Source organism: Corvus cornix, chromosome 28 (genome assembly GCF_000738735.6).
Source record: "Corvus cornix cornix isolate S_Up_H32 chromosome 28, ASM73873v5, whole genome shotgun sequence".
Taxonomy (NCBI): domain Eukaryota; kingdom Metazoa; phylum Chordata; class Aves; order Passeriformes; family Corvidae; genus Corvus; species Corvus cornix.
In genome coordinates this window covers 1,290,525-1,318,412 of record NC_046356.1, presented here as the reverse complement: position 1 = coordinate 1,318,412, position 27,888 = coordinate 1,290,525, and the positions used below count along the sequence as shown (strand labels likewise).

Sequence of the window (27,888 nt, the reverse complement as noted above, 5' to 3'; positions counted from 1 at the left end):
CGCAGCCGCCGGACGGACAGATGGACACCGCAGCCCCGCCGCACGCCCCGGCCCGCGCTGCACGGCCGGCGCCAGCCGTGCCCAGGGCCAGCTGAGGACGGCGGTGTCTCCGGGCCGGCGTCCGTTCCCGGCCTCTGTCCGATTCGGATCCTCCCTCGCTCCGGGCGCGGCCGCCTCCCGCCCTCGCCGCCGTCATGAACGGGCTGTCGATCAGCCAACTCTGCTGCCTCTTCTGCTGCCCGCCCTGCCCCAGCCGCATCGCGGCCAAGCTCGCCTTCCTGCCCCCGGAGCCCACCTACGCCGTGGTTGCCCGAGCCCGAGCCCAGTGGGCAGCACCGGCTCCCTGCGAGGCGCCGCGGGCCGCTGGAAGCTGCACCTGAAGGACCGGGCGGATTTCCAGTACTCCCAGCGGGAGCTGGACAACATCGAGGTGTTCGTCACCAAGAGCAGCCGGGGGAACCGCGTCGGCTGCATGTACGTCCGCTGCGTGCCCGGCGCCAGGTGAGTCACCCGTGGGTGTGCCAGCTGCCGCTCTGCTGGGCTGGACTGGGCTGGCGCCGCGCTGGGGGCTCCTGGCCCCTCTTGTCCCTCGGCTCAGTGTCATGGGAGGAGCTGGCCCTGCCGCGGGGCTTTGGAGGCGTCCGGTGCGACGGGCGAGCTGGGCTCCTAGGACCGGTCTGGCTTGTGGCCTCACTGGGAATGGGGTTAAAGCAGGAGCAGAGGCAAAGCCAGCGGCTACAGGGATGTGGGAATTCCCCAGGCTGTCTCACAGTCCCCCAGTGTCACGGCAGTGGTGCAACGCTCCAGTTCTTTGCACAGAACTTGGTTCTCAGGGAGCACCGGGGTGGCTGCACCAGCTGCTCCTCCCTGTCCCCAGCCCTGTGGTGACCATGGGAATGGACAACTGCCTGTGCCAGCCAGGAGAGCCTGGTTTAGTCAAATTCACAGAGACATTTGATTCCTCAAGGAAAAGAGTGATGGGAGTGAAAGCCAGGAGGGGCTTGGTCACTCCCGTGGGTCTGTGAACTGGGAAGCTGGAGAGAGGCAGCCTGGAGTGTGAGATGGAGACCTCCTCCTGCTGCCAGTGGCTGGGCAGGAGGGGACTTGGCAGCTGCTCCCCAAGCAGTGGCACAGTTTGGGGGTTCAGGTGCAGAGGGAGGCCAGGTCACCCCAGCTGACCCCTTTCCCATATCCTACCAGGAGCAACAGGTCCTCAAGGACCAGCATCCCAGCTGCAGGGCTGGAGGGCAGAACCTGGGCTGGGGGGAACCAGACCTCCCAAACCCCGGGGTATCAGGTGCTGCTGGCTGTCTGACCTCCTGCAGCTCGTCCTGTCACTGACTTCCAGCTGGGGCTTCTTGGGCATCCAGGCCGGCATTGGAGGCTCAGCCTGGCCACAGACCCCTCGGACCAGCTGCAGGGGCTCAGCAGGGAGTGGGTCCTGCTCCCTCCCTCTGGCAGAAGGGAGCCAAGCTCCCATCAATCTGCTATTAGTGTTAATTTTTATGATTAACATTGTTTTCCCCCTTATGGTGGAAATTTCTTGTGCCTTGTCACTCCCACAATTCACTTCTCTCTCAGCATCTGGTGTCTTGCCAGGCTCAGGAGAGAAAAAAACCCGCTGTCAGAATTCTTACTTGAAATCCCCATTGGGCAAATGGCCCCAAATCCTGAGCTTTTTACCAAAAATAGACTCAAAAACTTGAACAGAATCATCATCCTGCCTTCAAGCTGCCTGTTCCCGCTGGGAGCGAGCCCCTGGCTCCGGCAGCAGAAGGGTCTGGGTGTCACGAGGACCTTCCTTGGTGGCCAGAGGGGTGTTGGCCCTTTATGTCCCGGGCTTTGGTTGTTGGTCTCCAAGGCAGACGTCCAGGGATATCCGTGCCTGAGCTGCGGCCCCGCGGCCCAGCCCGGGATTAACGTTCCGTCCCCGTGTCCCGGTGCCGCAGGTACACGGTGCTCTTCTCCCATGGCAACGCCGTGGACCTGGGGCAGATGAGCAGCTTCTACATCGGGCTGGGCACCCGCATCAACTGCAACATCTTCTCCTACGACTACTCGGGCTACGGCGTGAGCACGGGCAAGCCCTCGGAGCGCAACCTCTACTCCGACATCGACGCCGCGTGGCAGGCGCTGCGGACACGGTGAGCCGGGCAGGCCGGGGCAGGGAGCACGGCCCTGCTGCCCTCAGGAAAACCCTGTGCTCCAACAGTCTGGAAAACAGGAAGTCTCCCAGAAAGGGAACACTGGGCCACTTGCGACAGGAAGGGGTGGTTGGAAAGCTGTAGAGGGAGCAGCTGGCGAATCCAAGGGGTAGGGATGCTGCGGGGCATGACCTTGGCACAGCTGTGCTTCCTGTCTCGCTGTGCCAGGCTCAGCCCTGGTTCCCCTGCTGGGTTTGGGATGCAGCCCCATGCCAGGCTCTGCCTCCTCTTCCTCAGGCCTGGCTCGCAGTGTGACCCAGAGGTGGGGCTGCCCCACATGGCTGCAGTCCAGGGTCTGTGAATCCCCCATAACCCTGACCTGGTGAGGGAAAGCCTTGAAAACCCCCAGAACTCACCTGGCAGCTCAGCCCTGGCTTCTCCCTGGTCCTTTGGGAGTGCAGGGAACTGCACTGGGCCCAGCCATGGGGAACTGGGGGAAGGTCAGGGGGACAGACCCCAGACCCTCCCGGGAGCCTTGTGGGTGCTGTGGCAAGAGCGGAGTGACCCCTGAGCTGTATCTCCTGGCGATGTGCCTGGCCACTGACCTGCTCTGTCCTCTGCCAGGTATGGGATCAGCCCGGAGAACATCATTTTGTATGGACAGAGCATCGGCACAGTGCCCACGGTTGACCTGGCCTCCCGCTACGAGTGCGCGGCCATCGTGCTGCACTCCCCGCTCACCTCCGGCATGCGCGTCGCCTTCCCCGACACCAAGAAGACCTATTGGTTCGATGCCTTCCCCAAGTGAGTGCCCTGGGCAGAGGGAATGGGGGTTTTGGAGGGGCAGTGCCCAGACCAGCTCTGGTTACAGCCAGGGGACATGTGACACGTGGCCCCATTTTCGTCATAGGTTTAGGCATCCCCTTCGGCATCTTCTTGCCCTGTATTTGGTGCCCTCTGGGGGTCCTAGCCCTTCCTGGGGTCACTGTGCCCCTCCTGAGGCCCGTGCCATGTGTGTGCCCCAGTACCCTATGGCATCACCTCTTGGCCACCCTGTCCCAGTGCCTTTGCCCTCCAGCTTTGGGGCTGTGCCACTGGCTCCTTGTCAGGTGTCCTGGGTGTCCCTGAGACTCCTCTCTCCCCCAAGAGTAATTCCTTGGGGATTTTCCTGCTCTTCAGATGGCAGGAACAGTGCTGAGGGGACGAGCTCTTCTTTGCCTCTCCCTTGCAGCCCGGCCCGTGGGGCCCAGGGGACAGTCCCCGAGCCGGAAGCTGTGGCAGGGAGCCACCAGCCCACGCTCTGCATCCCGATGGCCTCGTGTGGCCTCTGGGACCGGGCTGGGAACAGCCGTGCTTCCCTTCCTCAGAGCCCGGCAGGGCTGATCCCGGCAGGGAAGGGCTGTCCTGGAGCAGTTCCCATCAGCCCTGCCGAGGTCCCACGGGGATGTTGTCACTGTTGTCTGCTCCTTGTCTGTCACACCGGGGCAGATCTTACCCTTGGCAGAAACTCTGTGTCACTCCCTGTCCCTGTGCTCTGCCATGATCAAAGAGTGTTTCCTGGTCCCTCTCCCAGGGGATGTTTTGGGGGCAGGAGGAATGGGAATGTCTCATTCCCTGTGCTTACCCCCCCTCTCTCCTCTCTTCCCCATCCACCCTCTTGGCAGCATCGAAAAGATCTCCAAAATCACCTCTCCTGTCCTCATCATCCACGGTACGGAGGACGAAGTCATCGACTTCTCCCACGGCCTGGCGCTCTTCGAGCGCTGCCCCAAGGCCGTGGAGCCGCTGTGGGTGGACGGGGCCGGGCACAATGACATTGAACTCTACAGCCAGTACCTCGAGCGCCTTCGGAAATTCATCTCCCAGGAGCTGGCCAGCCAACGCAACTAGCCAGGGGAACAGGCAGGGGGGTTCTGCTTGTTTCTCCAGTTCTCCCGGTAGCTCTCCCTAGGCCCTGCTGCTGGAGCTGTAATGAGTTTGTTCAGCCTCGGCTCCAGGCTCAGCAGAGGGCAGGAGGCCCTGGAATGGACAGTGTTTGCTCTCGGACACGAGCACAGCTCTCCTCCCTGCCGGTGCCAGCCCCGGCGCTGCTGGCACCACCGGCCCGGCTGGCCAGAGACGGCAGCTCCCTCCTTCCCCCTTCCCAGAGACATGAGCCCACCCTCCGACGGTGGATCCTTGGCTTCAGACATGTCCTCATCTCCTCTCCCGAACCGGCGAAGCCCCGAGCCCCTCCCAGCCGCTCTGCTGCTCTGACCATAGCAATAAGGCGAGTTGGAGAGGGGCTGGGGCCCGGCCCCTCCCTGGCGTCCCTGTGGGCGGGACAGAGGAGGTGGCAGTTCCCGCTCTCCATGGAGCTTTCCCGGGACCAGCGCTGGTGGTGCCCGGTGTTCACCCCGCGGCTGGGGCAGAGCCGTGTCCCCAAGGGGACTATGGGGATGCATGGAGGAGGTGCCCCCCTGCCCCACACCTCCTCCAGTCTGGCGCTGCTCAGCCTTCCCAGAGCACTCCTGGTGTTCGGGTTACCCCTGGAAAACCTCCTCCGGACCACTCGCCCGGGGAAACGGGGTGAGGGAACCAGGCAGCGAATAAAGAGCAGAGGTTTAACGTTTCACCCGTGTGTGCCCTTTCCCTGGGTACCCCTGGGGGTTCCTGCCCATGACTCAGCCCCGGGGTGTCCGGCCCCTCGACTGTTCCCCCTGTTCAGCACCTTCCCTGCCCTTGGCCAGCTCCCCAATGCTTGTCGCCCTCCTCTGGGGACTGGGTGGCCCCAAGGAGCCAGCAGGAGGGGGGAAGATGCCCTTGGCCCCTGAGACCAGGCTGCAAAGGTCTATGTGTCCAGTGGGACCTGGGGACAACAGGAACCCATTCCCCTGCCAGCCCCTGTCCCGTGTCATTAGGGGATCCCGTGGGATCACGGGTGCAGAGGTGGAGGATGGCCTCAGCCTTCCAGGAGTTGTGGGGGGCCGGGTGTGCCACAGGGGAAGGGGGACATCCCCATGGCCTGCTCTGTACCAGGCCAGCACAGCGAGGGACACAGGGTGGTCCTGGGGCACATGGGATGGTCCTGGGGGAGCAAACCTTATTTTTGACCTACTCTGTGCCCAGTTCTGCCCCCAGCTGTGTGGGGACCTCAGTGATTCTGGAGGTGCAGTGGCCATGGGGCAGGTGCAGGGTTGTCCCGTGGAGTCCTCCCAGGAGCACAGGGAATTTGCCCCAGGGAAAGGCAGAGGCTCAGGCTGGTGATTTTTGGGACCGCCTGCTCTTACAGCCCCGGGAAGGGCTGTGTGTGTGTGTTTTCCTTCCTCCGGGACATCCCTGGCCCCAACCCAAACAGCAAAACACTGCTCTGCCCCTTCCCCTTCCCCTCCCTGTCCCTGTTCTGGTGTCCCCTCCCCAACACGAGGCCCTGGGCCCCGCCAGCCTCATGTGAGGAGGGATTTAATCTCCTTAGGGGCTCAGGGGCCGGGCGGGGGGGCCTTGCTGCACCCCCACGCTCCGAGCACTCCAATGCACCTATTGTTTGGGGCTGGGAGCTGGGGTGGGCCGAGGTGGGGGGCAAGGGACCCTGTGCTCCCCACACATCCCTCACCTCCCCCGGGACCACAGCTGCCTGTTCCAGAGGAGGAGGGATGACCCTTCCTTGCTGCTGGGGCTGTGCAGGAGCTGGAAGAGGATGCGAGTGGCTCTGGGGGGAGCCTCACTGCTTTTCCTGGGGGATTTAGGGATTTAGGAGCTGGGATATCTGGCTTCTCCCTGCACATCCCCCCAGTCCTTCCTTCCCCATCCCTCTGCCAGCAGTGGCCAGGTGGTTTGGGAGCCTTGGGCTCACACGTGTGCGGGAAGCCAAAGCCGCCCAGCCCGGCTCCCTCCGGCTGCGCTGTCCCAGGGCTCCCTAATCCCGGCACAGAGACGTTCTGTGTGCACCCAGGGTATTTTTATCCTCTTACTGCTGCCTGTTTCCTGTTGAGCTGCGGATGCTTCGGGGCGGCTCTGCCTCACTGGCGGGACGTCTCAGAGCTCGTTGGGTTTGGGGGGATGTCGGGGTGGCTTGGGATAGTATTTCCTGTGCCTCAGTTTAAAACAAAGGCAAAAGGTCAGTAAAGTTCAGCCTGGTCTCCAAAGTTTAGAGCCAGCTTGGGAATATGGGAGTCCATGGAGATCGTCATTGCTGGGTGCCACCTCCATGGTGGGGAGCCTTGACTGGGATCAGGGCTTTGGATCTGGCTCTGCCACTTCTCCTGGCCCAGGATGGAGGCTCCATCCTCACCGAGCAGCTGGAGTGAGGAGAGGAACACTCACCCCTACAAGAGCTGCAGGGACCTCAAAGGGTGTGGGCTGGGGTTCCTGGGACTGAACTGAGCCAAGAGCCACTGGGACAGCACTTCTGTCCCTTCTGGGATGACACTTCTGTCCCCTCCGCTGGTGCTGTGGTTTGGGGCGAAGGAAGGACACTGGGTGGGGGACAGGGCTGGACGGGTTTGGTGCCTGGAGGGGGACTCTGCAGTGTCCTTTCCCTGGAGGGGAAAGGCAGAGCCAGGCCTTGAGTGTCCCTGAAGTCCCTCCTGCAGCTGCAGCAGAGCTGGGTCAGGGCAGGTGTCCCCCTGTCCGGTTTGAAGCCCTCAGCCAGGGGGGCACAGGAGCCCAGGCCAGGCATGGGGGATGTTGGGTGACCGGCCAAGAGGGGTTTAAGCCTCTTTTGGGGCATAAATGAGGCTTTTGATGGCCGGGGCCTGCGTGCCACAGTCATGAGACCTCGTTCAGAGGCCGAGCTCAGTCATGGGATCCAGGAAACTGAATTAAAGCATCTTAAGGAGCTTTTTTCCGAGCTCTGCTCTGGTTTTCCACGTGCTTGTCATATGAACAAAGATGGTATAAAAGGGCAGAGGGGAAGGATCCCGTTGGTGGTCGGGCTGGGAGAGGGGACGGCGTCAGAAAAGGGATGCCAGGGTGAGGGGCAGAGCATGGTGCTGGCTGAGGTGGCGGGAAGGAGACAGGAAAGGACAAGGAGAGTGGAGAATTCGTTGGCTCTGCCCTGCCTGACGAGTGAGGCGGAGGCCTTGGAGACAGCAGGGACAGCAGGGACAGGGATGGGGGCAGATGTGGGGGAGCAGAGCCCGTGTCCCCACTCCCCGAGCAGCACAGAGCTGTGAGAGCCCGACGCGCCCGCAGCTGCACCGCGACACCGGCGGCACCTCCCTGGCGAGACACGGTGAGGGGGCAGGGGCACGGGAGGCAGGGGCACCCACCACCCTGGGGACACCCACCACCCTGGGGGTACCCACAACCCTGAGGGGACACCCATAACTTTGGGGGGCACCCACACGTCATGAGCGGCACCCAGAACCAGGGGGGCACCTGGCCCTGCGCTGCTGGCTGGGACTGGGGACAGGGGTGGCAGGTGGTGGTCCCTGAGGGTCTCTGAGCTGGGCTGGGACCCTGGGCCTGGGTGGGAAACTATGGGATGGCCCCACCCTGCTGTGCCTGTGCAGATCCGTGTGCTCACAGCACACGTGTACCTGCACACGCGTGTGCACATGGATGGGTGAGCACACACAGCCCTGCACGCAGGGACCTTTGCACGCGTGTCCACACACACACACACACACACGTGTGTGCACAGCCCTGCAGAGACCTGCATGCACACACACATGTGCACTCACACACACACGTGCACTCACACACACAGATGTGCACAGACACACAGATGTGCACTCACACTCAGATGTGCACTCACACACACACAGATGTGCACTCACACACACACAGATGTGCACAGACACACGCAGATGTGCACTCACACACACAGATGTGCACTCACACACACACAGATGTGCACACACACACAGATGTGCACAGACACACACAGATGTGCACTCACACTCAGATGTGCACTCACACACACACAGATGTGCACAGACACACACAGATGTGCACTCACACTCAGATGTGCACTCACACACACACAGATGTGCACTCACACACAGATGTGCACTCACACAGATGTGCACTCATACACAGATGTGCACTCACACACAGATGTGCACTCACGCACACGCACAGGTGCACTCACACACACACAGATGTGCACTCACACAGATGTGCACTCACACACAGATGTGCTCTCACACACACACAGATGTGCACTCACACAGATGTGCACTCACACACACAGAGATGTGCACTCACACAGATGTGCACTCACACACACAGATGTGCACTCACACACACACAGATGTGCACTCACACAGATGTGCACTCACACACACACAGATGTGCACTCACACAGATGTGCACTCATACATAGATGTGCACTCACCCCCTGAGCAGCCCCACACCCCCTCTGGCCCCTCTCCTCACCCCTCGGGTTCCACACGCAGTCCCTGCACCCACCGGCACCGCTGGGCACCTCACACCTGCCACGTCCCAAACCATCCCCAGGGACCGCAGCGCTGCCAGGGCTCTGGGTTGCACCGGGGAGACCCACGGGAAGGTTTTCACCTCCTGGAGATGTGGGGCAGGCTGAGAATCTCCAGCTCCCTCTGATCCCGTAGCTGCCCTGGCTCTACGGGATCCCCCAGGATGCCCCAGCTGCCATGGGATCCCTCAGCTCCCCGGGATTCCCCAATTCCCCAGGATCCCCCAGCTCCCTCGGATCCCTCAGCTCCCCGGGATTCCCCAACTCCCCAGGATTCCCCCAGCTCCCTCGGATCCCTCAGCTCCTCAGGATTCCCCAACTCCCCAGGATCCCCCAGCTCCCTCGGATCCTGCAGCTCCCCAGGCTCCTTGCTCTCCCCTCACGTCTCTCCTCTGTCCGCAGGAGCTCTCGGAGGAGTGCGGGGCCGGGCCCGCTGCCCCCTGTGAGCTTCCCTTTGTCATCCTATGCCTGAGCGATGCCTGGAGGCTGGGACGGCCAAGGGAGGCCCACGGGCTGCCACAGCCCCGCGGTGACAACGCCTGGACAGCACACGTGGGACACGCACCGGGGCTGGGACAAGAGTCCTCGTGGGGCTGGGACCACCCTGTGGGACCGAAATGTCCCCTTGGAGGGCCAGAGCATCCCCGTGGGGGGCTGGGAGCAGCACCTCCGTGGTAAAAGCATTGCCTTGTAGGGGCCAGAGCATCCCTTTAGGACACCAGGAACATCCTGGGGGGATGAAAAATCCCATTGAGGGAGCGGAACATCCTGGAGGAGGGGCTGGGATGCATCCCCTTCATGTGCCAGGAGGCCTTGGGAAGACAAAGCATCCCCTTGGGGTGCCAGGAGCATCCTGAGGGGCTGGAAACACCCGTGGGGAGCTGGAGCATCGCCCAGGGTGACTGGTACCCCGCTGGGCAGGGTGGGATGCAGCAGCCAGGCCATAGATCCAGGATGTGGAGGGGATTATGAGGTGCCACAGAGACCCCCTGTCTGGTGAGCAACTCCCATGGGGGACATGGACCGTGGGGGGTTACGTGTACGGTGGTACCTGGATGGGGTGCTGGGGGTACTGGGAGTACTGGGAGCGATGTCACCATCCTGATCAGCCCATCCCTGTGAAGAGATGGCCCCGTGTGAGGATGTTCTGGCAGCTCCAGGGAAGGCCCTGTTCTCCCAACTCTGTTTCCTTCTCCAACTTCACAAACCCCACCCGGCACCTCACGCCGAGACTGTGCTGGGACAGTGGAAAAGTTCCCACGTGGATGGAGAGAAAATCCCCCCCACGGGGAGCAGAAACTCGCCCTGGGGTGCTCGGATGCGGTGATGCAGAACAAGGAGCAGGGAGCGGGGCTCTGTGGGGGAAGGCTCTGGTCACACCAGCATCTCCAGCTGGTTTCCATTGTTTTGGACTCTTCTCCCAAAACTCGAGCCCGTTCACCCAGCTGGGGGTTCACAGCAGGGCAGGGAGCAGCTGGGGGGGCAGGGCTGGAAGGTGGGGATGAGATTCCAGGGAAACCCTCGAGCCCCAGGGCTGGATGTGAGCTCTGCTCTGGGGAGTGAACCAGGAGCATCCCCGTGGCAGCCCTGGAGCCACGTTCCTGGGCCACATCCTCGTGTGGTCCCAGATGTGTGGGGGACACCCAGCAGGGCGTGAGGTCACCCTGGCACCAGGGCAGGTGCCTGTGTCAACCAGCACAGCACAGTGTGGTGTCTCTCTGTCACAGGGGACAGGTCCTGTGTCGTTGTCACCCAGCACACTGCGGTGTCTCCCTGTCATGGGGGCGAGTCCCTGTGTCACCCAGCAGCAGTAACAGTGTGGTGTCTCCCTGTCACCCCGTGTCACCCAGCACAGCGTGGTGTCTCCCTGTCACAGGGGACAGGTCACAGGTCCCTGTGTCACCCAGCACAGCGTGGTGTCTCCCTGTCACAGGGGACAGGTCCCTGTGTCCCCCAGCAGCAGGAAGGGCTGTGGCAGGGGTGGCTCCAGCCCCGATGCAGTGACATCACCCTGCCTGGCTCTCCTGGGGAGGCAAGGGCCAAACCCCCATCCCCCTTGTCCCTGCAGGGATTGAGGTTGGTGACAGCCCCACCCTGTGCCCACCCCTGCCCCAGCTTGTCCCCCTCCTGAGCTGAAATCAGGGCCTTTGGCTGTGAGACAGGGGGGCAGGAGGGTTGGGGACCCCTCATTTCCCTGCAGAGGGTCAGGAGCTTTGAGGGGATGAGGTCAGTTTTGGGGGTCCCATGCTCAGTCAAGGAGGCTGGGGGGGGTTTTAGGTCCTGAGCAGGGTTGGAGGGATTCCTGTGGAGTGCTGAGCAGGATGGGGGAACTTGGGGGTTGTTGCTTTCAGAGGAGCTGCCTCAGTGTGCAGAGGGACCCTCGGGACCTTTCCCAGTGCTGTTGACTGGGAGCTGAGTGGGCATCCCAGTTAACTGAGCGTAGGTGGGGAGGCAAAAGCATAGCCAAGACCAGCCTTGAGTTTGGGAAGCTTTTCCATGTGGGGTCCTCCAGGTCTGGGCAGAAACAAGTATTTTATTTTATGACTTATTTTATTGTTTATTTTATTTAGTTTAATTTTGCTGGTTTGTGAGCTGAGGAAGCACAGGATGAGAATTAATAAGGCGGTGAAGTACCCCGTGTGTCTGTGCTTTTGTTTATGTGTGTGTCTTTCTTGAGGCTTCTCTGTTACAGCTGAAGTTTTATAAAATAGATTTATCCATACCATAAAAATAAAACCACTCTGTTTTTGTGGGGGAAAGATGAGCTTGCTCTCCCAGGACTGGTGGGAGAAGGCAACTGGCTGGGGAGGTGTGGGTGGGATCTCAGCACAGCCCTCCTCCAGTACCTGTAAAGAACCTTGTGCCAGGGCCAGGTTTCTGCCAGAGGGAAGGCAGCTCATCTCCTGGAGTTTCCTGCTTTTTAGAAGCTTTTTATGGATTATTCAGGTTTCCCAGGGTCAGCAGCTGCTGGTTCTGCTCAGTGTTGGGTTCCCCTCCTGGCATCCTCCTCTCCTGGACTCTGCTGGGATGCCGTGGGAGCAGCATGCGCCAGATTTGGAGAACAAAGCAGATTTTTTTCACTTAAGACTATTACAAGCCACAACTTTAGCAATCTTTCCCTTGTCCCTCCCTTTGGCCAAGGCTGACTCCTCCTTGTGCACCTTTCCCTGCATCACCCAACTGTTCCTGGAACTGCCCTTAGCTTCCCATCTCATCCTTGCACAAGTGATGAGGCTCTCCTGGATCATCCCATCTCTCCAGGCTGGGGTGTCCAGCTCCACTCCCTGGGATTTCTCCTTGGAGGGCTCGCTCCTTGGAGGGATATCCTTGCTGATATCCCAGAAGGGCCTCACCTGCTGGAGGTGGAGTCTCCCTGCTCTGAACACCCAAGGCAGCAGCAGTGCCAGGTGATTCCCAGGAGCTGTGGATGGCCCTTCTCTGTTTGATCCCCACAGGGCTGGCTCTGAATCCCAGCTCTGAGTCCCTGCTCTGGCACAGGCTCAGCTCAGCCAAAGTGCTGCCAGTGCGAGCCTCAGTTCACTGCGTGCCTCAGTTTCCCCACCGGTAAATGCAGGTGTGGTGACTACCTGAGGCAAGGAGCAGGCTGGGCCCTCATGGGGTGTGGAACCAGTTCTTGCTCTGGCCTCGGCCTTGGGGCCACTGCCCAAACCTGTCCAGTGTGTCCTGCTGCTCTCCAGGAGGCCCAAGCTGTGCTGGGGCTCAGGGAGGTGGTTTGAGGTGATCCATGCTGGGGCGGATGGGCTGTACTGGGGCTGGAGGTCCATGGCAGTCCATGCTGGGACATGCTGAGGCAGTGGGGTATACTGAGACCAGGGCAGAGGTCCTTGCTGGGGAGGTGGTTCACGGTGGTCCATGCTGGAGGCAGCAGGCTGTACTGGAGCTGGGGCAGCGGCCCATGCTGGGGCCAGTGATCCATGGCGGTCCATGCTGGGAATACTGGAACGTGCTAGGGCCAGTGGTCCATGCTGGGATCTGCAGGCTGTGCTGGTGTGGTGGTCAGTGGTGCTCCACCGTGGTCTGTGCTGAGGATGCTGGGCTGACAGGCCACAGAGCAGGGAACCCATGACCATCACTGTGCCCACAGCCGGGGGACTCGTTCTGGGGCTGCCGGGGACTCTGGGGCTGCTCGGCAGCAGGATGAGGTGGCTGTAGCCCCGGGCTGTACCCGCAACCCCTGTGGCTCCCCTCGCTACGGGGATGTGCTAAACCCGGCCGAGCTTGGATTACAGAATCCTGGAATATCCTGAGCTGCGAGGGACCCACAGGGATCAACGATCCCAACTCCCGGCCCTGCACAGACACCCCAACAATCCCACCCTGGGCATCCCTGAGAGCGGTGATTCTGGATGGCGGCTCCAGCTGCCCGGCCATGCCCCGAGGGAACGGGAACGCCGGGATTCAGCTGGAGCAGAGGAGACTGAGGGGAGGCTCCTGGGGGCTGCAGCTCCTCCCGAGGGGAGGCGGAGGGGCAGGGGCTGAGCTCTGCTCTGGGACAGGGACAGGAGCCCAGGGAACGGCTGGAGCTGGGTCAGGGCTGGGCATGGAGCTCAGGGAAAGGTTCTTCCCCCCGAGGCTGCTGGGCACTGCCCAGGCTCCCCAGGGAATGGGCCCGGCCCCGAGGCTGCCAGAGCTGCAGGAGCGTTTGGACAGCGCTCTCAGGGATGCCCAGGCTGGGCTTGTTGGGGTGTCTGTGCAGGGCCAGGGGCTGGATCCACGATCGCTGTAGGATCCAGCTCAGGACATTCCAGGATTCCGTCCCCGTTCCCGGCCCTCCCTCAGCCCCGCCCCAGCCCCGCCCCGCCCCGCTCTCAGGCGCGCCGTGGGCAGCCCTGTGCGGGCAGTGGCGTCGCGGGGTCCTCGCTGCCGCGCCCGGCGCTCCCAAGATGGCGGCGGGGCCGGCACCGCTCGTGTGAGGCAGGAGCCCGTCCCGGCCGCCCGCGGCTCCTCCGCCCGCCCGGCCCCGCTCCCGCCCGGCCCCGCTCCCGCCCCGCAGCCGGCGGGATGCTCAGATCCACCGGCTACTTCCGCGGCATCGACTGCCCGTTCCTCAACGCCGGGGGTCGGGGCCGGGCCGGGATGCCGCAGGCCCTACTGCCACTTCCGGCACCCCCCGGTGGCCCCGGCGCCGTGCGGAGCCTCCGGAGCCTCGGGCGACCCCAGCGTGGGGCTCTCGCTCGGACACGGTGCAGGTACAGCCCGGCCCGGTCGGGCCGCGGTATCCCCTCACCTTCCCCCTCACCCCTTCCCCGGGCTGCGGCTGTTCCCGTCCCTGCCGCCCCCGGCCCGGTCGCGCTTTCGCCCCGTGCCCCGGGTGTTTTCCCCCCGGCAAGGGCAGACCGTGCCCGGCCTCCTCCTCTCCCCACCCTTCAGGGCCCGAATGTGCCTCCGGCTCCCCTGAGCCCTCGCAGCGCCGCGGGATCGCTCCCCGTAGCCCCTTCCCAGTGCGGTGACCCCCGGGGCTCTGTCGGTATCACCCGGTGCGGCCCCCCCGTGCCGCGGCTCTGTGGCTGCGTGTGCCCAGCCCTGTCCGGGCCGTGCGCTGTCACCTCGTCCTTCGTCCGAGGGAGGGTTTGAAGGAGCTTTGCAGCCGCACCGGGTGAGAGAGCGATGGGGGTCGGTGGGATCCTGTTGGACACAGGGTGGAGGGGAGCAGCTTCCCAGCGTGTCCGGGGACAGCCCCAGCTGCAGCAGGGCAGCGCTGCCCTGGTCCCGTTCTTTGGCGCTCCAGGCACTCGGCTCACGTGGCGCTGAGGTGTCAGCGCCGATTTCCAAACCTGCTGACAGCTCCCGGGCCGTTAGATCCCTTCAGGAGCTGCTGGATCGGGGAGGCTGGGCCCGTACTGGGGGGCTGTGGTCAGCCAGACACCCCCCCGTGAGGGGTTTGTGGGGCACAGAGCACTGCCAGGCTTAGCAAAGGCAGCCTGGCACAAAAAACCAGTGAATCAGATAGTCATGGAGTATCCTGAGTTGGAAGAGACCCACAAGGATCAATAGTGAGCTATTGTTGTCCATTCTTCCAGCAGCTCTTGTCTTTTTATTTATACACATTATTTGCTGTTCTCCTGATTTATTGGGAGAAAAAAGCCTTCATTCTTCTCCCTAGAAGGACCCTGCTGGCTTTCTTTTTGTCAAAGCTTTGTTGTTTCTGTTAGGTATAATGGCATAATAATCCTGGTGTGGACGGTCTCTAATAATCTGAAGCAAAAATTGCCAAAACAAAGCCCAGCTTGTGTTTTTTGTGTGCTTGCTTAACTTTGGGTTGCTCTCAAGTTTGGAAGGGGATTAATTCTTGATGCCTCCTGGTTACCAGGCCAATTTACCACCACTACTAGTTTAATTTAAAATAAAAGAAGCATTCTCAGGGCTGTCACAGGCAGATAATCATTAGAAAGACAAAAATTTTTGCTGTTTTCAGTGCTCTTTTGAATTTTAAAAGCTCCCTAGGATGCTTTAGGATGGTTCTTTAGATTATAATTATCTTTCAGTGTGCTGTTCCTGCATGTCTTTAAATATCTGTGGAGTGTCAGTTTTGGAGCTGGAATTGCTCATTTTGGCCTGCACCAGGTGCTGCTGTGCTTGATAACAGCTGGGGCTGGGTTTGGGGTTTGAAGTGGGGAAGGGAAAACCTCTGGGTGCCCCTGGAAAGTGTGTGAGGCTCCCAGAGCTGGCTGGAAGTGTTGGTGTAAGCTGAGTGTGAAGGGCAACAAAAATAACCCAATGCCTTGCTAGGCTTGGCCTGGGCGTGTCAGAGGCGTGGGAGAAGCAGACTGAGTTTTGGGGAGTAGGAGTTTATGTAGTCATGGAATTGTTAAGGTTGGAAAAGCCTTCCAAGTTCATCAGCTCCAACCTTCAGCCAGCCCCATCGTGGTCACCACTAACCCATGTCCTCAAGAGCCACATCCACAGGTTGTTCCAACACTTCCAGGGATGGGGCTCCACCACTGCCCCAGGCAGCCCCTTCCAACGCTGGACAACTTCTTCTATGAAGGAATTTTTCCTGATAGCCAACCTAATCTACAGCACTTAGAGAAGAGTTTTTTTAGCAAATAGAACCCATAATGTGGGCCTGGTTTGCCAAGGGGAAGTTTCTGCCACTTGTGAAAGAAGCAGGATCACAAGGCTGAGCTCCAGCCACTGCCTCCTGCTCCCTGCAGCCGGCTCAGAGCCTGTTCCTGCCTCTTTCCCAAACTCTTGGCACGTTAGCACATGGCACGGCTGGCATAACAGGGATCTGTGAGTTCTGTCTCAGCTCAGGCTTGGCCTCCAGCCACTTTTTAATGTTGATTCTGTGTAGACGCCGACCTGCAGAGCTGCCTCCAGGCAGCTCTGAACATGAGAAGGACGGGGAGCTGTTGGAGCAAGTCCAGAGAGGGCTATGGAGCAGCTCTCCTGGAGCCGCTCTGCTCTGGAGCCAGGCTGGGAGAGCTGGGGGTGCTCACCTGGAGAGGAGAAGGCTCCAGGGAGAGCTCCGAGCCCCTTGCAGGGCCTAAAGGGGCTCCAGGAGAGCTGCAGAGGGACTGGGGACAAGGCAGGGAGGGCCAGGAGCCAGGGAATGGCTTCCCAGTGCCAGAGGGCAGGGCTGGATGGGATCTTGGGCAGGAATTGTTCCCTGGGAGGGTGGGCAGGCCCTGGCCCAGGGTGCCCAGAGCAGCTGGGGCTGCCCCTGGATCCCTGGCAGTGCCCAAGGCCAGGCTGGACATTGGGGCTTGGAGCAGCCTGGGACAGTGGGAGGTGTCCCTGCCCATGGCAGGGGTGGCACTGGATGGGCTTTGAGGTCCTTTCCAACCGGAACGAGTCTGGGATTCTGTGATTCCAATTGAGAAATGGGAGATGAGCGATGGACCTGCTGCAATCTCAGGCTTTTAGAACCGACTCCAGCGGGTCACAAAATGTTCCTGATTCCTGTAGGAGCAGGAGACACTTCTGCAGTTAATTTTGCAGGCAGTGCTTGGCTCAGCTTCCTGGGAACGATTCTGATTCCGGTTGAAGTGCTCCTGTCACTTCCCTGCCTGCCTGAGGCTCTTGCCGCCTGGAAGGATCTGTAGGATTTACACTAGAGGGTGTAGTAGCTCAGCCAGAACCAGGCAACCATCTTCTGGGAGCAGGTTCTCCATCCCCCAGGACTTGCTCCCTGCCGGGGGAACTGCCTGTCTTGTTTTGAAGTAGCCTCCTGACCGTGCACTTGGGCAGATCTGACCTATTTAATCACATCACTCGATAAAGAAGCTTTAAAAGCGTCATTTTTTTGCCAAGGCAGGTGGGTTTCTACACCAAGAGCTACAGCACAGATTGGTGTTTTCTGGGATGGTGCCTAGAAAAAAAGGATAACATCTAAAGGAGCGGCCTGCTAAGCATATTGATTCGAGGTTGGGGCTGGCTTTGATGTTTGAGGATCACCGGAGGATTGGCAGGAACCCCAAAACTCTTGGTGCAATTTCGTAGCTTTGAAAGGAGCTTTTGAAAACTGAGAGTGGAGCTGGCCCTGGCAGGCTGGGGGGGGGTGAGGAGGGCTGTGGGCATGTGCCAGATGGAGCAGAGAGGATGTGAAAAGATGAATTAGTGGGATGTAGCACTGTTCCCCTCCTTTTTTGCCCACCCTCACCGTTCCAGACTTCCCAAGGTTCAGGTGTTCATAACAGGATCTCTGTTTTTCATGCAGTGCTCCTGTGCTCCCAAGCACTGGGGGACAGTGGTGAAGTGCCCTCCATGCCCCTTGGAGATCTGCAGGAGCAGCAGGACTGAGTTTTCCCTGACTGCTGCTGTCTGGATGTGTCAGGCATTCTCTTTCCTTCCTGCCTGGAAGCAGCTCCATAAATACAAACATGCTGAGTGAGGGGCACGTTTGAACTGGGGTCTGAAACATGGAATGCTTGGTGTGGGAAATCCGTTCCTGTGTTTTACTGCAGGGATCTGCCTGTGTGGTAACAGAATGTGGCTGCCTTGGAGGTTTGGGAAAATTCTGTGCTAGCTGAGCACTGAGCAAGGGGCTGGGGCTGATGGGGTGTTTTCCATCCAGGACTGGGAATCTGGAGATTGCAAATTCTCATCCTGACTTGGCTGAAGTGCTCTTTCCATCTCTGAGACGACTAAAACCCACCTGCTTCAGAGCAGGATGAAAAGATTATTGAATGTGTGTGAAGTGCTTTGAAAGCATGCGCTGTAAGGAGGAGGGAAGAGCTGCCTTCAGTCCTAAAAGCGTCTTTTCAAGAGCTGTAGAGGGGAAAAATAGGTCTCTCTTTAAAGTCGAGGTCCTGAGTATGCTGAAAGACATAAAAGAGGCATAATACAGCTCTTCATAAATATCTTAAGGTAGGCAGCCCTGGTTTGCTGGTTTGATGCTGTCAGGGGGTGTTTCAGAGGTGGATGTTTTTGAACCCAGAGCAGAAAGCTGCTTCCAGGTTTGGGGCTCTGAGCTCTTTGGTCTGCTCTGATCACAGAATCCTGGAATATCCTGAGCTGGAAGGGACCCTCAGGGATCATCAGTGCAGCCCCTGGCCCTGCACAGACACCCCAACAACCCCAGCCTGGGCATCCCTGAGAGCGCTGTCCAAACGCTCCTGCAGCTCTGGCAGCCTCGGGGCCGGGCCCATTCCCTGGGGAGCCTGGGCAGTGCCCAGCAGCCTCGGGGGGAAGAACCTTTCCCTGAGCTCCATGCCCAGCCCTGACCCAGCTCCAGCCACTCCCTCAGGTCCTGATCCTTGTGTTCGTGTGAGATGGGAAGAGCCAGCCAGGCTTTCAGCACCCTGCCTGAAGTACTTTATTCAGCAGTGGGGTGTACTGAGCTGCTCAGCAGTTTTCTCATGTGGTCCAAAGCTTGTGGGGCAGGTTTTCTTGCTGTGTGGATTTTCTATCTGGACGTAGAAAGCTTTGCAGGTTAGACCTGGATCAAATCTGTGGAAGGTGTCAGGGACAGAGTTCTGCTCCTCTGTGTGATTGACACACAATGAGCTGCTGCAACACTGTTGGGCTCAGGTCAAGAGAGGAGAAATCCTTGGGCTTATCTCCCCAGTTTGATCTCCAGATCCTGTCACTGGTGCAGGAGGCACTTCACCTCTCCCTTCTTCTGCCCAAAAGCAGCCACATAGGATGGCTGTGACCAGATGATCCCCCCGAGGCTGCTGGGCACTGCCCAGGCTCCCCAGGGAATGGGCCCGGCCCCGAGGCTGCCAGAGCTGCAGGAGCGTTTGGACAGCGCTCTCAGGGATGCCCAGGCTGGGGTTGTTGGGGTGTCTGTGCAGGGCCAGGGGCTGCACTGATGATCCCTGAGGGTCCCTTCCAGCTCAGGACATTCTATGGTTCTGTGATACTTGGTAAAACCTAAAGAGTCTCTTTAATTAAAACCCAGCTTTAATCACCCCACATGTCCCCACAGGATCAGGGCTATTGTCAGGTTACTCACACAGGACTTTGCTGAGGGGCTGTGCCTGTTTGGTGGGAGCAGCCGTGGCACAGGCTGGGATTTAGAGCCTTGGCGTGACTCACATTGCAGGGCATGTTCACACCGTGCCTAAAAAGGATGAAAAAAAGGTCTTTCCCAGTGCATTTTCCTTCCTGGAATGGATGTTGTGCAAGATCATCTCAGCAAAGAGCTTTAATTACTGTATTTGCTACAGGAGAAGTAGAAGCCCATGAAGTGTTTTCAGTATCATTTCTCTGAGAGAGCAAAGCAGGTGTTCAGTGTTGGGTGCTCTAGTCCGTGAACTGGGAGGGGGCATCAATTCTGCTTTTTCCCCCCACATTTGTGTTTAGGACAGTAATTACCAAAAAGCCACCAGTGGATTTTATTTTTAACCAAGTTTTGAAATGAAGAGTGAAAAATCAATTGATGTTGATGTCGGATGTATCTTCTCAGCCGTTTGGGATTAGTGGTGATTTCCCTGCACTGTCAGTTGGGGCAGTTTCCTGGGGGGGGACAGTGCAGGTGCCCTTTGTGCCGGGATTTCAGTGTGGGCTCACAGGACACTTCCCATTTTTGATCTTTCTGTGACTGTGGGGAGATTCCGCCCCGAGTCCGAGTCTCCCCACGTGGGCCAATTCCAGATGTGTGAAAAGCAGGAGGCGGGAGCAGATCTCCATCAGGCCAGCAGGCTTTGGGGTTTGGCACAGCTGGAGTTGTGCCAGTGCTGGTGAGTACCCGGCTCCTCTCCACCTGCCCAGGAGCCCTTTGTCTGCGCTCCTGGGACCTCCCTCTCCCCTCTGGGATATCTTCCCTGACGTTTGAACACTTGCTCTGATTTATGTTTTTAATCTCTAGCCAAGCCCCGCCGCGCTAGTGGGAAGCACGACTCACTAATCCAGGGCTTCCCGGAGCGTGTTCCCTGTGCTGGGCGAGGCGGAGGCGCTGGGCTGGCTCACGTGGGCTTGGGCAGGCACCGACAGGCAGGGCCAGGCTGTGTCCCAGCCCTGCCACCTCCTCCCCTGCCGGCTGGAGAGCTGGGGGGGTGTTGGGGTCGGGCTGGGGGCACAGCACCACCGGGGGATGGATGTTTGGGGAACCACCGCACACACCAACGTGTGCAGCTCAAACCAAGCCAAAAGCAGCTGCAGTTGGCGAGCGGTGAGAGGAGGAGGAGGAGGAGGTCAGGAACTCCTCCAAGGTGAGGGGAGCAGCGCTAGGAGAGAGGAAAGGGGTCGGGAAGCCCCTGCAGACACTCCAAGCCCGACCGAGCTGGGAGCCCACGAGGGTGAAGGCGGGACTCGGGCGGGTCCTGCCCCAGTTCCCACGAAGTGCTGTGTCAGCAGCCGGGCACCGCGTGCTGCCTGCAGCCCCTGCCGGGCTGTCTCAGCAGCACCGGGCAGCTCCAGCATGAACAAGTATCTGCAGTGTTTATTGACCCCGGGCAGCTCAGGTAACTCTCTGTGAAGTTTTTGGCTTCCTGCGGGGTGAGGTCGTGGTTTGGGGGGTGCGGCTGGGAAGGAGCAGCTGGAGAGAAGCGACTTCTCCAGGGAGGCTTCTCGCCATTCATTTCCCAGGAGACCTGAGTCCTTGGGCATCTGCCTCTGGAACATGTGGAGTGTGTAAAAAGCTCAGCTTGGCTTTGGAGGGTTTTCATTTCCTTGGGGATTTTGGGTTTTTATTGAAGTGAGGGTTGTGCTGGGGGTGTTGGGTTCTGTGGTTAAAAGTGGCCAAGGAGCTGCAGGTGTCTGAGTCCTAAAGGAGCTGCAGAGTTTTAATTCCAGCTTTTGAATTGTTTGAAGCCAGATAGGTTTTAAAAACAGCTTAGGTTTTGCTTTTAGCCTTTCATACATCGCAACTGAAGTGTTTTAATGTAATACAGCTTGAAAGGTGCTTTTCTTTAGCTTTTGACTTCGTTTTCCAAGTGTCCAGTTGTGACTGAGTTGAAGTAGTTGGGTTTTGGTTGTTTTTTTTTTTTTTTCTTGTCTTAAGTGGGAATTTTTCACCCACACTAGTTAAAGAAATGAGACAGGTGTGGAGAAGATAACTTATCTTGAGCACACTAGAAAAAGGCTGGAAAATTAAAGGACAGGTGGGTGTTGCTGCTTGTGACTCTGCTGGTTGAGGTAGGTTTTCAAGGTGGAGTTGAATAGAGGGAAAAGAAGACACCAGAATATTTGAAATATTTAAATACTTTTTTTTTCTTTGAAAAGACTTGCTCTGCTAATTACATTTTGGAGTAGATCCTTAGTTTTATCCAACACTATCCACAGGAGATGTGGAAGTGTTTTTTGGTCTTTTTCTCAGAAACAGAAAAAAACAAATCTCTGTTAAGTTTGTTGGTTTTTTTCCCCCAAACAGAATTTCAACTTTTCTTGTATTTTGAGGAGTAACTTCAGAGCTAAACTGAGAGGGGGAATGGAAAGATCTCCAAAGAACCCAAACATTGACTATCCAGATTTTCAAACGGTGAGACTCCTTCCAGCCTGTGCATGACAGGCCATGGGGTCAGGGTGTATTTTGGGTGCCAGTCTTTGTCCTCTGCCTGTCCTGGCCAATCCACCAGTTGGGATTCTCACATCCTTTCCTAAGTTATGGGAGAAATGTGCCAATGGTGTGATTTCCTCTTAGGAAAATGTGTCACAGACCTCGATGCTCTTTGCTGTTTTCCACCAGCGTGGGTGGGACTGTCGGTGATTCTGGGGATAGAGGGATGGGAACGAGGGGTTTGTGTGGGCCAGGTCATCGTGTCCTGGCTTTGCATCCCTGGATTTAACTGGTGTTGCTGTGGGAGGCAGTGACAGTCCCAGGTGTCTCTGGGGGCTCTCTGTGAAGCCACCAGGAGGGTGAAGCTACCACGTTCAGTGGCTTGAGGACCCTTCAGATTCTTGTTTTGCTGCACCAGAGATAAAACTGCCCAAAACTGTGTTTTCTTGAATAAACTGAGGAGGTCGGTGCTGCATCCTGGGGCATTTCTGTCTGAGCTGCTTTGTGGGATGTGCTCTCATGAGTTTCCTACTGAGTGAGTCGTTCCCTGATAACACTTCCAGCTCGGGAAGGACACTCTGGAGCTGCTCCTGCTGCAATGAACCCACCTGGGCAGGCCCCTGTCTCAGGAGAGCAGGACTTCGGACAAGGACCTGGAGGGCCAGGAGCCAGGGAATGGCTTCCCAGTGCCAGAGGGCAGGGCTGGATGGGATCTTGGGAAGGAATTGTTCCCTGGGAGGGTGGGCAGGCCCTGGCCCAGGGTGCCCAGAGCAGCTGGGGCTGCCCCTGGATCCCTGGCAGTGGCCAAGGCCAGGCTGGACATTGGAGCTTGGAGCAGCCTGGGACAGTAGAAGGGGTCCAGGAACAAGATGGGCTTCAAGGTCCTTTCCAACCCAAACCATTCCATGATTTCTCCCTGGCCACTGCCTGCCCTCAGTCTGGGATGGCTGAGCTGAGGAAATGGCTCAGAGTACAATGCAGAGGTGGTGTCTGGCTGCTCTGGTCCCTCTGTGTGACCCCCTCCCTGTGCTGTGTCACCCCTGGGGTTCAGCCCACGGGGACAGGTGGCCCATTGGCCACAACACCTGGAGAAACCAGCGCTGCCCAGGCTGGGTCCCAGCAGGGCTAAAAATACCTTGGAGTGAGAGATGACTGTTCAGGCTTTTTTTCAGCCTTGCTAATATCAGACTTTCTTTTCTCATATCTGCATCCGTTTTTCCACTAAAGAAATGACTGTGGAGGTTCATGGTGTACTTTGAGTCTGTGGCATGAAATAGCTCCCCTGGAGGAACAAATCCAAGGAGTGGGGTGCACAGGATTCTTCTGCCTCCAATACCTCTCAAACCTTGCTTCCTGATGTTCCTTGACCAGGACAAGGTTATCTCTGCTTTTAACGCTTAATTTTATAATTAAATTTACTTCTCAAAAACACAAAAAAGGAGCAAAACAAATCCTTGGACTAGGGTTAAGTTTAAAGTTGAAGAAACATTTCTCTTAGCTCCCCTTCCCTGCCCTCCTAACCCATTTCCTCTGGATGATTATTTGAAATGTACTATTTTAAATCTCAGTGTTAATTATTTCCAAGCGGTTGCATATTCTTGTTAAATTAATTGTTGGAAATTTGCTTTGGGTCCCGACAAATGAGCTCTGTGCCAAAACCTGCCATTTCTTGTGTGCTCTTTAATTCTGAAGAGCAGCAGAACTCAGGCTGCTGGTAAAGCCTCTCTGAAACATTTTGTTCTTGAGGAACTGCTGTCTCTTCTGTGAAGTGTTAAATGAAAAGCTCAGAATGATTTTCCAGCGGTGATAATTCTCCTGCAATCACAGAGGTTGTCCCTTTGCTGAGTGCTGGCACTGTAAACACAGCGAGCTCTTAAACCAACAAAGCTGTTCCGATGACGTGAAATAAAAACGCCTTTATTTTTTCCTTTTCCAGAGAGTCTCCAAACAGCTTTCACCTTGCCCACCTCGCCATGAATGCACCTTTTTGTTGCCAGCTGCAGGTGACCCAAGGGAATGGGTGACTTCAGCAGCAGCAGGGCTTGAAAATCAAAAAGAGCTGTGAGATTGAGTCCAACAGTTGGCCACAGTCACCACTAAACCACATCCCCAGGTGTCACATGCCCACGATTTTTGAACACTTGCAGGGATGAGGACTCCATCACTGCCTGTGCCAGTGCCTGACAACCCTTTCTGGGAAGAAATTTTTCCAATATCCAGCCCAAACCTCCCCTGGCCCAGCCTGAGGCCGTTCCCTCTCCTCCTGTCCCTGTTCCCTGCGAGCAGAGCCCGACCCCCCCGGCTGCCCCCTCCTGTCAGGGACTTGTGCAGAGCCACAAGGTCCCCCCTGAGCCTCCTTTGCTCCAGGCTGAGCCCCTTTCCCAGCTCCCTCAGCCTCTCCTGGTGCTCCAGCCCCTTCCCCAGCTCTAGCCCCTCAGTGTCTCTCTTGTGGGTTCACTACAAGAAAGGTTCAGTGTCTTTTGACCTGTGCTGGTCCCTCTGCAGCTTGGCCAGCAAAGCCTTTCATTTTGAATTCCTAATTGCTGTAAATTTGGAAGTTTTTCATTTTTGCTGCCTTTTTGTCTGGCAGCAGCTGAGCAGCTCTGTTGGATCTGGAAGAAGCAGTTGTCATCCAGTTGCTCAGAGCAGCTGTGGCTGCTGCATCCCTGGAAGTGTCCAAGGTTGGATGGGGCTTAGAACACCCTGGGACAGTGGAAGGTGTCTCTGCCCATGGCAGGGGTGGGACTGGAGGAGCTTTAAGGTCCCTCCTAACCCAAACCATCCTGGGATTCTGTTCCCTGCGTGCATTCAAGAGCTGGACTCCTTTTCCAAAACCTGCAGGTTTGCATTGGCCAGCACCTGTCACACATTTGGGCTTTTCTGTATTTAAAGCATCTCAGGTACATGCTGTGGCAGGGCTGGACAAAAAAAAGGAAAAACTTTTCTCTGGAATGATTCACTGTAAATTAAGTTTTACCTTCACCCAGGCGACCTTGTCCTCCCACTCTTCTTTAATGTCAGCTTTGTTTACTGCCCTTGCCTGTTGCCCAAACTAGAAGGACCAGTGAGGAGTCAGTCTCTGGCTCAGGGAAGCTTTGTAATAATCCAGCTCCACCTTGGAACTGAGGCCTCATGTTCCACAACCAGCGTGACAATAATCAGGGAAAAAACCCATCAGCCCGGTTTTTTTTTTTAGGCAGAATCTTGTTTTATGCTTCCATGTTTTCTGTGCTGCAATGGCTGATTTAAGCACAGCTCAGTTGGGTGTGTTCTAAAGCAGGTCTGGGTTAAGTAAAATGTTCACTGAGGTTCTGTGTAAAATATTAATAACTTGTTTTCTATAACATTGATGGTATCCTCACCTTTTGTGCCTCAGGAGAGTTATTTCATATGTCTGAGGTACATTAATTTATTAAAATAGTTTGTACTTTAAAAAGTGTTTAGTTCACAATCCTGCAAGGAGTTGGCATCTCAAGTCTCATTATCTCGTGATTCCTGAGGGACAGAGCAGACTCTGCTTTCCATCCCTCCAAAAAGAGTTATTTCACTCGGAGTGCCTCAGGAACTGCAGCCATTGGTACATCAGAGCAGCAACCCCAGTGTAGCTCCTCCTGTACACCCTGAGTAGCCAGGTTAGTGAAAGGAAGAGGAATAAAGGAAAAGGTGAAGCAGACTCCTTTGAGTGTCACATCCCAGTGGTAGGAAGATCCTTCCCTTTCCTGGTTCCTGGGAGTGTAGTTTGGCAGCTGAAAAGCTGCTCTGATTTCAAATAGCAGGTTGAAGATCTCTGATTTGGAGACTTGTGTGTTTATGCCTCATCATTTATATATGTATATATATTTGTGTGTGTGTTTTCATAGAAATAAACCCCCCTCCTTCTGTGTTTCTGCTGCATTATCAGCAGATGCCTCGTGGCCAGAGGGGATGGTGCTGATGGCCATCGTGGAGCCACTTACACAAGTCTTTCATGGCCAGGCATCCTTTGATCAGCAGTGCTGGAGAATCCATCAGGCCTCCCCCACACTTCCACAAGAGCTCTTCCCCTGCCCTGCCTCAAAGCCTGGGGATTGTCCTGAGGTTACAATGTGTGTTTTCATCTGGCCATTCCAGCCACAGAAAATGTGCCAGGAGTTTTATGCTAGAGATGAACAGCAGAGACCCAGACACCAGATCCGTGCTGGGGTTGCCCTCTGCTTTCCCTGATCCTGATACATTTAAAATAGTTTGGTTTTCTGCATGGACAAGATGGCTTTTGTTTGGTTAGGGTTTGTTGCTTTATTTTGGCAAGTCTCTAGATCCAGACTCTGGGTTCTCTGTTTGCAGACCATCTCATATTTAGCCCTGCTTTCAGCAGTTCCCTTAAAATATTTGTGCCGAATTTTAGGTCTCAATTCTGATGTAGAGAGTAGTAGCTGACTCCTCCAGGCTTCAGTGCACCGGTCCTTTTGTCCAGTGTGGAGCTGATGTTTCACACCATGGTCAGAGATGAGTGGTGGGCGTGGAGGGCTGTCTGCTCCTTACCACTTCTTAGGCTGATCTTACCCCTAATCATTTTGATAAGCTGTACATACCCTTGCCTTGATGCTGCTGCTGTTTGCATATGGCTTTGTTCGTGTTTCTTCCTTGTTGCCTGCTTTTCTTCAAGGTTTCTAACCAGGAATTGGCCTGTGCAGTGCCCACTGTCCTGGTTTGTCACCTGCTCGCTCCCTCTGTCCCTGGCTGTGCTGGCTGTCCAAGGGAGGAGCACACCCTGGGTTTGGAAATGCTCTTTGTGTCATCATTACAGCTCTCTGCAATAGCTGGAGGGGAACTGCTTATAGAAATAGCACCTTGTTCCTCTTCCCCCGTGTTTCTGGCTCTGAACAGGGCTCAGACAGGCCTGTGGAAGGTGGTGACAGCACGCTGCCCAGAGTCCCCGTTCAATCAGGAGCTAATTGGTTTGGAAAAAAACTTCACAAACCCAAAGGGTTAAAAAGCATTTTCTGAAACCGCTGCCTTTATTTTAACCCAGCCTCTTTCATTCTGCTTCCTTGGGGGCCAGTTCTGCCAACTGCTAGACAGATCCTTTTCCTGTTGCCAAAGGAAGCTGGGCATTCATGCATCCTCTCTAAAAAACCCCAAACCTACCCCTGCCTCCCCCTCCAAAAAACCCCAAACGCCTCAGTCTTACGAGAATGGTAGAAACAGCTCTTTTAATACGGTTTGTTTCTGACTGTTACAAGAAATTCTCTCATCCCTCTTAGACCTGAGAGGTTTTTTATTTCCTGTCTTCTATCTCTTTGCTTATTGTTTGGGTCTTCTGCATACCCATGTTTGAGAGCCAGTTTTAGTACTGTCCTTGTAGCAGAGAACAAAAGTTCCTCTGGAATGTCAGCATCCAGAGACGCTGTGATAAAACAAGGGCTGAAAGCAGTTCAGAGTCAAAAAGCAGCCGTTAATGTTCCTGTAGCTTCTGTGGGTTTGCTAAATGCCACTGTCTTTGCTGGAGTCCTGGAATGGTGTGGGTTAGGAGGGACTTTAAAAATCATCTCATTCCACCCCTGCCATGGGCAGGGACACCTCCCACTGTCCCAGGCTGCTCCAAGCCCCAATGTCCAGCCTGGCCTTGGCCACTGCCAGGGATCCAGGGGCAGCCCCAGCTGCTCTGGGCACCCTGTGCCAGGGCCTGCCCACCCTCCCAGGGAACAATTCCTGCCCAAGATCCCATCCAGCCCTGCCCTCTGGCACTGGGAAGCCATTCCCTGGGTCCTGGCCCTCCATGCCTTGTCCCCAGTCCCTCTGCAGCTCTCCTGGAGCCCCTTTAGGCCCTGCAAGGGGCTCGGAGCTCTCCCTGGAGCCTCCGCTCCTCCAGGCTGGATGTGGAAGAGAGGCCACTGAAGGGACTTTCCTGAAAAGGGAAATATTTTGGGTGTTCAGTGTTCTTGTCTTGGTGGTTGATCTGAATGGCTGAGTTGTGTTGCCTGTTGTAATTTTTCCTTCCCAGCAGCTCTCAGTTTATCAGTCCAGATCAGACTGGTTTTCCTGCAGCTGCCAGGAGAAACACTGAGCCTTGAGGAATATTGGATGCTCTTGGTGGGCTTTAGGTGTTGGCAGTGAGAAGTGAGAATCTAATCCACATTTTCTTGCAGGAATCCTCTTTCCTCCTTGGTGGCTTCATTGAATTAAGCAGATAATTCTGTGCACAATCAGCTCCCCTTGGGCCTAATACAGTGATTATTCTTTGGTGCCCTGAAGAATATTTAATTTATAGAGCTTTTCCATGAGTATTAAAAGCACTTTGTTAGCAGATCTTTAGTCCTGGGAGTAGTTTGTACAATCTGGTCTAGTCTAGGCCAGAGAACATCACTGGTGGCTTTTGGTATCCAACATTTATTTATTCTGTGGTGCAAGACTGTGGCTTCTGGTTGTGTCATTCAGTGTTG

General features: G+C 56.8%; 2 protein-coding genes and 1 long non-coding RNA gene across 3 annotated transcripts in view; all 3 read left to right on the top strand.

Annotated features, from left to right (window-relative positions):
- The first annotated feature begins 96 nt into the window (after positions 1-96).
- Positions 97-4,758, top strand: ABHD17A (abhydrolase domain containing 17A, depalmitoylase). The gene is given in 5 exon segments (XM_010411479.2): positions 97-311; positions 314-501; positions 1,950-2,144; positions 2,769-2,948; positions 3,809-4,758. Coding segments are annotated over 5 exon segments (906 nt in total). The 5' UTR covers positions 97-194; the 3' UTR covers positions 4,035-4,758.
- A 2,305-nt stretch (positions 4,759-7,063) lies between these two features.
- On the top strand, positions 7,064-11,298 carry LOC120411459. Its single transcript, XR_005603758.1, has 2 exons — positions 7,064-7,356; positions 8,965-11,298. It is a non-coding gene; the product is annotated as an uncharacterized LOC120411459 (long non-coding RNA).
- A 2,224-nt stretch (positions 11,299-13,522) lies between these two features.
- The window catches only part of REXO1 (RNA exonuclease 1 homolog), a 46,544-nt gene continuing 32,178 nt past the window's right edge, over positions 13,523-27,888 (top strand). The window contains 2 exon segments of the mRNA XM_039566168.1: positions 13,523-13,643; positions 13,645-13,772. Coding sequence (XP_039422102.1) covers positions 13,585-13,643; positions 13,645-13,772 — 187 coding nt within the window. The 5' untranslated portion in view covers positions 13,523-13,584.